This window comes from Aplidium turbinatum, chromosome 17 (assembly GCF_918807975.1).
Source record: "Aplidium turbinatum chromosome 17, kaAplTurb1.1, whole genome shotgun sequence".
NCBI lineage: Eukaryota > Metazoa > Chordata > Ascidiacea > Aplousobranchia > Polyclinidae > Aplidium > Aplidium turbinatum.
In genome coordinates this window covers 16,186,505-16,197,372 of record NC_137488.1, presented here as the reverse complement: position 1 = coordinate 16,197,372, position 10,868 = coordinate 16,186,505, and the positions used below count along the sequence as shown (strand labels likewise).

Sequence of the window (10,868 nt, the reverse complement as noted above, 5' to 3'; positions counted from 1 at the left end):
CTGTGTAATAGACACAAATACATAATAAAAAACAAAAAACTAAACAAATGTACAAATTAACTTTTTATTCTATAACGCTGGCGTACAAAGTCTTCAATAGCACGATCGTTTGCATTGAGATCAGAATGAAAATTTGAGACAATCGCCTTCATGGATACACCGCGACAGTGTTTTAATAGAAAATACATGCAATAGTGACCACAGACAAGCGACAAAGGTCCTTGAATTGTGGTGTGGTTCCAGATCCAATCGATCAAGTGGAGATGCATGAAATCGATAAATTCACTGTGGTAGGGTCGGATACGAAAAGAATCGAAAAATTCGCCTTGCTCGTTACCATTCAAATAAACAGCAACCCAGTGTTCACCCGGTTGATCGCTTTCGTCGGTGTTGAAGACAAAGGCAGCAGGGGGAGATACGTCTTGGTGTAACATGTCTCTCGCGTACACACCCTTGAAAACACGCTTTAGACAAGAGTCGTTGAATAAAATCCTCGAAATCTGGTCCGAGTTCATGCCGAATAGTCGAAAATGACACTTTTGTTGCGATCAATTTCTAGAAGATTGTTGTGCTCTGCATAGACAATGACGTTGATGTAGTTTGCTGTAAGGCTGTCGCAAAGTGAATTTCCAATCGCAAGTTTCCGTGCTTTATTAATTCGAATTGACTCGCCCCCGAACCAAGGTCCGGTGTCAAATCAAATGCAAACAGGGTATATCCGCCTGGATATTCCGCTCTGGAGATATCATTGCCTTCATCCGCGTAATATTGATTTGCTCCTGTAAATAGGAAGAGGTAGCTGCGTATATATTTTCCATTTTCAAAGTCAAGTTGATATGGTTTGGAAGGAATCTGCTTTCCGTCACGATACAATGCCAAAAAAATTGACAGAGTTGTGTTTGAAATCAAACGGATTTCTGGCCGACAGACCGTTGAAAGAAGCATTGTCCACCATGCCGATCACCACCCCTCTTGGTAACTGACCGAGAAAGAGATTTTCTTTGGTGACAGTGAGATTGCCTCTTGGCACGATAAAAGCTTTTGTTTCTACACGGCGGATTGGATACTTGGCTGTTCCAGACTGGAGCGCTTTGATGTGGGCGATTCTTACAGGGTCAAGGGGTTTGACCTTTCTACAGAATAAAGCCACTTCTTGCAGCTTGACCTTTCCTGCCCCCATGAGACAAAACGCGTCGGAGGCTCTAGTCAATTTGAGCTTCATCTCGACTCCGTTGAGTAAATATCGATTCTGAAAGGTCATATCCAGATGCAATTTCCCTATCATGTCCACCGATCGACTTTCTTGCGTCAACGCCTTGCGTCGATTGAAGCCTGCATTTGCAACAGCGAGCGTATCAAACTTATCCTTGGAGTCCTTGTACCATAAGTTTGCAGAGAGCTGTGAAGATTTTGCAGGTCCTCCGAAACTGAGGAGAGTCTCCAAGTAGCCTAAGCTCTGTAGGGATACGTGTGATTCGATTGAGAAATCTGGGTGTTGTTTAGGCTTAAGTTGATCTGTGACCACAGACTGTGCAACCAATTGCAAACCGGAGCAACGGCATCGTTTTCGGCTAAATCTGTGCCATCGTTTTTGACCACTTTAACGCGAACGTAGAGTAAGGTGTTGGCCAAATCGATGTAGTAGTCACCTTCCTGGACAATCAAAAACTCGACAGGGCCGCTGTCGGTGAGAGTAGATTGCGGGCGATGTTCCACATAATGTCCACTTTCCAAACTGGTTTGGGTAGGTGGAACAGCAAACAAATCCAGCTCGGTTTTCAACCCTTCACAAGACTTTTCATGAATCAAGCTAGCCATCGAAAATGTTTTTTGATACGACTGCTTTCCGTCTACGTTTTTTCAAACTGTTGGATTTTTTGACAGGTGGAGATGAGAAAAAGGTCTCGCGTGGTGGGGTTCGATGGACCGGGGCCGCGACACGTTTCAATAAATTGACACCAGCCTTTTTCGCTCTTTGTAAAGCCGCTTCTTTCGCACTTTTTCCAGATAACACATCCGAAGCAAAATGTGCATTGTGCACCTGACCTGAGAACTTCTTTTCCAACCGTCTTTGCTCCTGACTTGATCAAAGGCAAGATCGCTTTTCCGAGGCTGGAAAATATACTCCCCAAACCATAACCGTTTTGATATTGGGCGCCGGAAAAAAAAAACCTGGTGTACCGTGACCACCCTGGGAGACGTAGTAGCTTTCATAGGCTCTTGCGTTGCAACAGAACACGGGCTTGTGAGGCATTATAGTTGATGAAGACGTCTTTTCCGAAAGTGAAGCGTGACCACTACTTTTCCCGTCTCAAATCGAACTGGCTTGCCCTAATCGTCTCGCAGCGATATATGTACCGTGTCGAAGTTTTTCAGTTGAACGGTGTGATAATGCACTTTCTCACTTCTTCGGTAAATATAATCGCCATCTTTTCCTTCCACAGGAACTATAGCCAGCAAAGGAGCTAAGGTGTCGCCAACCACCCTGGGTTCTACCACATCGCAATACAAGTAGGCTACATGGCATAAAAACCTTGGTGTATATCTACGCGACGTCTTGCTTCATATTCACCGCTTTTAAAACGCTTTCTATGAAACCCCAACAATTCAGCAAGTCCTTCACCCATCGTGATGTGGGCGCCGCTTTTGACCAGCATATTGATAAGCCTTGTGTAAGGATTGTAATACAAGTGTAATGACAATTGCGTTCCAATTGTACGCTTTAATTTCATTTCCAAGTATTGAAGGATGGCTTGAGGATTAGGGTAGTGACCAGAATCCAAGGCCACGACAGTGTCAATTACACCGTCTACATAGCGCAACCAATGATTGACCGAATTGGTGATGTTCTTCCAGGAGTGTGGATATTGGATTTCGGCGATACCAACCTCCCAATCTCCTTCCAAGTTGATCTCATTCGGTAGTCTGACCATATAATCCGTCAAGGTGTTGGAAGGGAAAAATTTCATGGAGCTGTTACTCGGCAGGGTTAGGTAAAACATTTTTCTTTGGATAATTTATTTTGGGTTGGAGCATAACCAAACCTAAACAATTGGAAAGCAACACGATCCAAAGTTTGTACGGGTCTTCTTCTAAACTCAGATTGTAGAGATTGAACGATATCACAATCAAAATGACAATCATTTGAAAAAAAATAGACTGTTTCACTTCTGGGAACGTTTTTTTCACACATTTTCCACTCAGCCATAACGCACAACACTCGCTTCGTCAATCCAGCAATTGAACTTGTCCGGGTAACCGAGCCACTTTACAAGGATCTGTTTCTTTCGATTCTTTTTTCTCCTCCCTAGAATCGCTTCTATCTTGTAGATGTCGTGATCAAATCTGTTTGAAATTGCTCTGCGATGCCACCGACCACCACACGACGACGTGGAAAGCGTATGCAAATCGGTTTATGGAGTGTGTAAGCGTCTTGAGAGCCGAGCCACAATTTTACAGGTTTCTTGATCACCCTACGTAGCCTTTCCTTTCCACCGAAGCTTCCAGGATTCCCGACGTCATAGTAAAATCAATCGTGCTGGCGCCATGTTATCTTCTTTTTGAGACCAGGAAAAGCGCGAGTTTCACCCAACTCTTCTTTTAACTCTTTCAAACCGGTCGGTTGAAAGTTTTTGGATTTATGAACGACAGCCGAAATCAAATGTTTTATATTAGAGTTAGGAATCGCCTGTCCATGAATCGTGAGTTCGCCTGATTTGTTCCAACCCAGAGAAGAATTGTTATTGATAAAGTCCACAAGACCACGACTTTTTCCGAAGTAGGTTTTTGCAACTCCCGCCGATATGTCATCCTCAGTAAAATGTCGTTTTTGTTCAAGAACAATCTTTGTTGGAGTGTTGACATATTTTTTACGATAGACAATGTAGGCTACTGCTGCAAGATTTGATCGTGGAGTTTCACTTTTTCACTCGTGGTGAGATCAGAACGAGAAAGAATGTCATTCATTTTGGAGTCCAACTCACTCATCACGTTCAGCAAAGGAGGTTTTTGCATGTTCTTTTCTCGCATCGATTCTAGAAGGCGTGGTTCCACAAGGCTCATCTTTTTGACACTCTCCATCTTGTTATTTTGAAACCAAACTGCCGATCAACCCAGCGATCGCAGGAACAACGGCGGATAGGAGAGCTCCCAGAAAGCCTCCGTGTTGAATAATCTGTCGTTTTTTAGTAAGACTGGTCTTCTTTTTGGCCAGCTCACGCAAAGGCTTCTTGTATTTAAGCAGATTTTCCTTTTGCTTTGAAGAGATGGGGACGTTGCCCTTCAACACATTGTAGCAACAATCGCAAACACACTTAATCAATTCGTTATCTGCTGACTTTATAACCCCCTTAGCAACATTAGGATTCGCTTTGGAAAGAAGTTTGAGTGTGTCGATGTGTCGTTGTAAACGGGCAGTCATCATCAAGGAATGGGGATGTATACAAAATTGGTTTCTCTTGGAAAGATGTCAGTTCACAATCGAAATTTTTTCGGGGTGCTTTGTTTAAAATCCAACAGTTAATCACCAAAAGGCTTAGATGTTACGTCTGCAAAAGCTTCTTGAAGAACACCCGTTTGCCTCGGATAAGCTAGCTTTGCCAAATGAAGTATCTGAGAGTTGTCTCTAGGGTTTTTAAACACCACCAAATAATGTGCGTTGAGACTGATTGTCCGGTGTTCTACTCTAATTTCTTTGTTTATTTTTTATACATTTGAATTTTTGGCGGGGAAATTTACACAAAGTGGGACTTCTGACAACCCTGGAGCTTGAACACCTTGACGTCATCGTAGAAGCAAACAACAATTCATTGTCACATATGAGTGGTTCTTGTCACACTTGAACACTCATGTGGAACATTTTTACCATACATCTGGCAACCTTGGAGCTTGAATACCTTGACGTCATCATAGAAACAAACAACAATTCATTGTTACACATGAGTGATTCTTGTCACACTTGAACACTCATATGGAACATGTTTACCATACATCTGGCAACCCTGGAGCTTGAATTATACTCTAATTTCTTTGTTTATTTTATATATATTTGAATTTTAACTTCTTTGTTTTTTCTTTATACATTTGAATTTTGGCGGGTGAATTTACACAAAAAGTGGGACTTCTGGCAACCCTGGAGCTTGAACACCTTGACGTCATCATAAAAACAAACAACAATTCATTGTCACACATGAGTGATTCTTGTCACACTTGAACACTCATATGGAACATGTTTACCATACATCTGGTAACCCTGGAGCTTGAATTATACTCTAATTTCTTTGTTTATTCTTTATATATTTGAATTTTAATTTCTTTGTTTTTTCTTTATACATTTGAATTTTGGCGGGTGAATTTAGACAAAAAGTGGGACTTCTGGCAACCCTGGAGCTTGAACACCTTGACGCCATCATAAAAACAAACAACAATTCATTGTCACACATGAGTGGTTCTTGTCACACTTGAACACTCATGTGGAACATGTTTACCATACATCTGGCAACCCTTGAGCTTGAACACCTTGACGTCATCATAGAAACAAACAACAATTCATTGTCACACATGAGTGATTCTTGTCACATTTGAACACTTGTAGGGATTTTACTTATCTTAAGTCTCCTTTAGTGTAGGGTTTTGCTTAACTTAAGTCCCCAGCGTGGGGTTTTACTATCTAACTGTCGTAACTTGTTTATAAAAATAAAATAAAAGGATAATTTAAAAGAATATTGAGAGACTCTAAGTCTCTAATTAAAAGAGGATAATTTAGGCTTCTGGCTGTCTAGTCTAGGGGTATGACTTCCTACAAAAAAGCAAACGAATTAAAAAGAATTAAACATTTTTTATTAAATCAAAGTTACAAAATGCGGGAAATTGAAAATATATGTCTAACTAACTTAATTTAATTTATTGCAACCGGTGTCAGAATAGCGACATTCTCCAGTTGGGAATTTTTGTTCTCTTTTCTAAAGTTCAGTCTGTTCGCTTTGCAAGTCTAATTTCGAATGAATTCATTTTTCAATTCCCCGCTCATTTCATAATGTAGTGCCTTTTTATCAATAATAGCTTATCGTGAGAATTATGAAGCAAAACCAGTTACACAATTATATCGCTTCAGAAATACGTTTGTGGTGAGCTAATTCTGTGAGAGTGGCATTTCTGGGAAAGCTTGACCTAGATTCCGTGAGAACAGAATTTAGGTTTTGAATTTGCAGCGTTTAAATACATTTTTCAATTCTAATAATTTTGGTTAAATGTTAAAATATAAATTTGTTGCTTAAAACATGGTACATGTTACACACTTCCCTCCTTACGGCAAAGTAACAGATGAATCATATTACAATAACTCGGTTATACAAGATGCAACTATGTACAGATGTGTGGTTATAAGATACTTTACAACAAAATAACAATATTGTAGGCTAACAATTAGTAACTTAGGGGAAGACGCATGACCCCCCTCCTTTCGTGGGATGAGGAGATTGGACGCACACATAAGTTAACAAGTAGTCGATAACGTGATTGCAGGGATAACAGTCGTTTATCATGAGAGATAAGGCGATGTCTTAAGTTCCCTGGGAGCCATTTTGGCTTAGTAGGCTACGATATGCAATAATTGCAGGACTGTAATAGGCTACAGTAATTGCGGTTACAGGGGTAACAGTCGTTTATCATGAGAGATAAGGCGATGTCTTAAGTTCCCTGGGAGCCATTTTGGCTTAGTAGGCTACGATATGCAATAATTGCAGGACTGTAATAGGCTACAGTAATTGCGGTTACAGGGGTAACAGTCGTTTATCATAAGAGATAAGGCGATGTCTTAAGTTCCCTGGGAGCCATTTTGGCTTAGTAGGCTACGATATACAATAATTGCAGGACTGTAATAGGCTACAGTAATTGCGGTTACAGGGGTAACAGTCGTTTATCATAAGAGATAAGGCGATGTCTTAAGTTCTCTGGGAGCCATTTTGGCTTAGGACGATATACACAAATATGGTAGGCTAGGCTATATAGGCAGGTGAGTGTCCTTGATTGTTCATGCCCCGCGTCCGGGGAGATAGGCTTGACACTCAAAAAAACCATAATAATAATAATAGAATAGCGGTAAGCGGCGCGTGCGCGAAGATTGTACTAGCTAGACAAAGATGGCGTTTATGAGAGTAATGTCTTTGAGGACCAGTTATGCTATACAGTTCAAGCATGTTGAGTTCGAGACTATGACAAGCAGTGCTGATGAGCAGTTCAGTCTATGTCTGTTGACAGATGATGAGCACGACATGGGAGTGGCCAGCTTGTAAGGTCGCAAGCTGTAAAGCAGACGTTTTGAGCAGCTGGATGCTGGATAGACAGTGCAACTGTGGTGCACGTCGGTGTGTCGCAAGCAGCAGTGCTTCTTGTGTGAAGAAGGCTTGAGTGCGTAACAATGCAACTACGCGTGGTGTCGCAATGTAGCAGTGGACATGGGATTGACCATGTTGAAAGGTAACGATGCAGCTTCGGTGCATGTTGGCGACTATGAGGTTAGCCGAGTTGACGTCGTCTGCGCAGGGCTTCTTTAAGTAAAGGCATCTCTGAATAGAGGCATCTCGCGTGGAGGTAAGTTGATGAGAGTCACCGTGTGGTGGCGATAGAGAACTCTGTCGCGTCATCCGTCGTAGTGCTGTCAGTCTCTCAATGTCTCTTGAGGTCTCTCAATGTCTCTCGCATCTCGTCGTAGCAGCAACCATGTCGCGAGGTGGCGCTTCTGCAAAAAGCGATACAAAGTAGCATCCGCAAGGTACATGTAATAAGTAAGGTACGTACACGGTAGTATAACACAATAACAAAATATAGCATAAAATTGTTGAAACCACTAGGCGACATGATTTAGTCATGGCGGCAAATGCCAGCTTATGCGTGAAGCTGTTAAAATGCGAGAATAGGCGAGAAATAAGCTACCCTTGTGTAAGTTGCGCTTGTGGGATTTCTCCCTCGTTTTCCTGTGTGGGTTGACGCTGGGATTGTCTGCGCTGTTGTAATTTTACCAACAGATGATCGCAGGCTTTTAGCGATGGCAGGAAGATAGTACTTTAGCGCTATGATAGTAAGAACAGCACTCCAAAAGAAGGATAAAAACAACAATACGACTAGCAATGTATTAATAAATGGGCTTGTAATAGAAGAAAGAATTTGAAAAAAACATTTGACATCACTTGGCTAAGTGTCGATGACACGAATTGCATATCTGCGCTATCGTCGCCATCGATGTTGGACTGTAAGAAATCGTGCATGCGTTCATTGTCAAGTTGAGAAGCACTGATAGCGATCAGGGTTGATAGCAAATCTTCGAAACCGTAATTTGACTGGTTGTATAGGGATTCGATTTCAAGAAAATCTGGGGAGTCAACCGGCTGAGTTAACGGTGCAAGGTGGGCTTGAAGCAACTTAATCTTTTTGTGGATGTGTGTTAGTGAATAGTTTTCGTAAAGGTAAAATGCCTCACCGATGCGGAACGTAAGAATCTTTCCAGGCATGTATTTTTTTAGAAGGTGGACTCCAGGGTAAGCATTTCCGTCTCTCATGACTTGACCGGTCTCTTTGGAGCCATTGTTTAAATATTCTATTAGCGGACGTTGAGAGTAATAATTACCATATCGCAAGCTGGGAAGAATGGTGCCGTTTATTCTAATGTACGAAATTTTTGTAATTAAATCTCCCTGGGTAATAGCGGCATGTGTTCCACCTAACAGGGCAGAAAGTGATTCACCTGGATATTGTTTTGAAATAAGATGATACAAAGTGGTGAAGAGGGATTGAATTTGGCATTCTAGAAAGTGAATCTCGTTGGTTTGTTTTTGAAGAAATTCGGTGATAGTGTCAGACGCTTCCTGTAGCAGGCGAGTGGGGACCAAGCCTAGTTTCCTTCTAGTTATTGGGTTAGCATTTTTTACTGTTTTTCTCATAGTGTCGTGAAATTCAATGGAAGAAATATTAGTACAATTAAGCGGTTTTAATATTAAGCCAGCTACGTCACACAGCGCATTTTTTCCATAACAAGAGGAGGTTATTGGGGGACACTTTGCCTGTTGATGAAGACTGATTCCCAGATCCTTAACTTCTATACGGTATGGTTGTAGCGATTCGGAGTGGAAATGCATTAATAGAGTATGATTACCCATTGGTGTTGTTTTTGGACAGTTTATGCGTGGTGGGACACTCCAAACGAATCGTCTGGATCCGACAGTACAAGACCCCCGATTAATATTACATTTAGACATTGTAGCTAAGGCATTAAATATGGTGTTTGTTAAAGGGTCGTAACGGGCTTTGGTTTGAGTAACTACTGAATTTAAAGTCTTCCCCTCGGTAGTTGTAGGCCATTTATATTCTAATTTAACTGGGTTATGGGTGCCCCACATATTTTTAGAGATTTGTTTAAGGGAGCCTATATTGGTAGCGTGATGTGCTTTTGTCCAATACCAGCAGCTACTACTAGATGGCGGTGTTACTGATTTTGTAGTCTGATGATGGGTTTGCGCTCCGAAAAAATAGTGCGTGGTTGACCATGTTGTTTCAAAGATTTGACACGAGTGAACAGTTAGCGGGACATAAGCTGCAGACGGATTATATACTTCAGCAATACAGCTGTGTACTGAATTATGTTGATGTTTGATGCATCGTATCGGTTTTTCTATAAAATATTCAGCTTCTGTCAATTGAGGTCTGCACAATTGAATTTCTATTTCCTGTGATTGGCCAAGCGCCAAAAACCAGAGGCCCAGTAATGTATAGACATACATCATGCAACGTAATCACTTAACTTTGCAAGTCTGTAAATGACTCTTCCTCTGCGGCTGACGTGTACTGGTAGTTTCGATGGGCGTGGAGAGTGTTGTTTGTCGTTGCGTTGCGTGGATGGAGACGTGACGTTTGTCTTCGTTGTTCCAACGTTTGGCGTGAGCGAGTTGGATTGTGCGGAGTTTTCTGCAAAGGAATCGAGTGTAATTAAGTTTGCTAGCCCAAGTAATTGATTACTATCGTCTGACATTTCCTCATTTCTGTTTTCTTCCAACAGATGTTGTGGGAGTCTGGCTGCTTTTAATCGGTCAATTGATACCGAATCAGATTTACCGTTTATTGCTAAAACGAAATACTTTGATTTTTTTTCTAATACAAAATAGGGGCCTCTATACGGCGGCACCAACGTCCCTGCCTGCAGGTCGGTTCGTACAAAAACGTGCGTGGAATGCCAAAGTGCATTGTCGATGTATGGTTTCCTTGATGTGTTGTGGTGGCGTGTCGCAGTGTACCTTAAATTTGACATAATTTGTGATAGTTCAGCGGCATAATCTGATTCTTTGTGTGGTGGCGCTATTTCGTCAAAAAATTCACCTGGCAGCCGTAATTGTGTGCCGTACAGCATTTCTGCTGACGAACATTTTAGATCCTCTTTCACAGAAGACCTGATGCCTAGCAGGTTTAAGGCTAGATGGGGGAACCAATTAGGGGTGTCTGAGCATGCTTTTAAGGAGGCTTTTAGTTGCCTATGGAATCTTTCTACCATGCCGTTCGAAATTGGGTGGTAGGCGCAAGTTGTTGAATTTTTCGCTCCTAGTTTTTTACACATTTCTTGCCACACGTGAGATGTGAATTGTGCGCCTCGGTCCGTTGTTACAATGGCAGGGCATCCATAACGGGCGACCCAGCCCAAGAGGAAATGATCAGTAACTGTAGAGACTTGTATGTCTCTTAGAGGTATTGCTTCGACGAAGCGGGAAAATCTGCAAATGCATGTTAATAAATAGCGGTAGCCATGGCTTTCGGGAAGAGGGCCGACGATATCTACATGTACGTGCTGGAATCGTTCTTTTGGCTGCTCAAACCTTTGAAGTGGT

The 10,868-nt window shown here is 41.8% G+C and overlaps 1 protein-coding gene across 1 annotated transcript; it reads right to left on the bottom strand.

Moving 5' to 3' along the window:
- Positions 1–7,657: 7,657 nt before the first annotated feature.
- Positions 7,658–9,773, bottom strand: LOC145786256 (uncharacterized). Its single transcript, XM_082597898.1, has 2 exons — positions 8,187–9,773; positions 7,658–7,738 (listed from the first exon to the last, which is right to left on the bottom strand). Exons 1-2 carry the CDS (start codon positions 9,771–9,773, stop codon positions 7,658–7,660), a joined length of 1,668 nt encoding a protein of 555 aa, XP_082454024.1.
- Between the last annotated feature and the right edge of the window lie 1,095 nt (positions 9,774–10,868).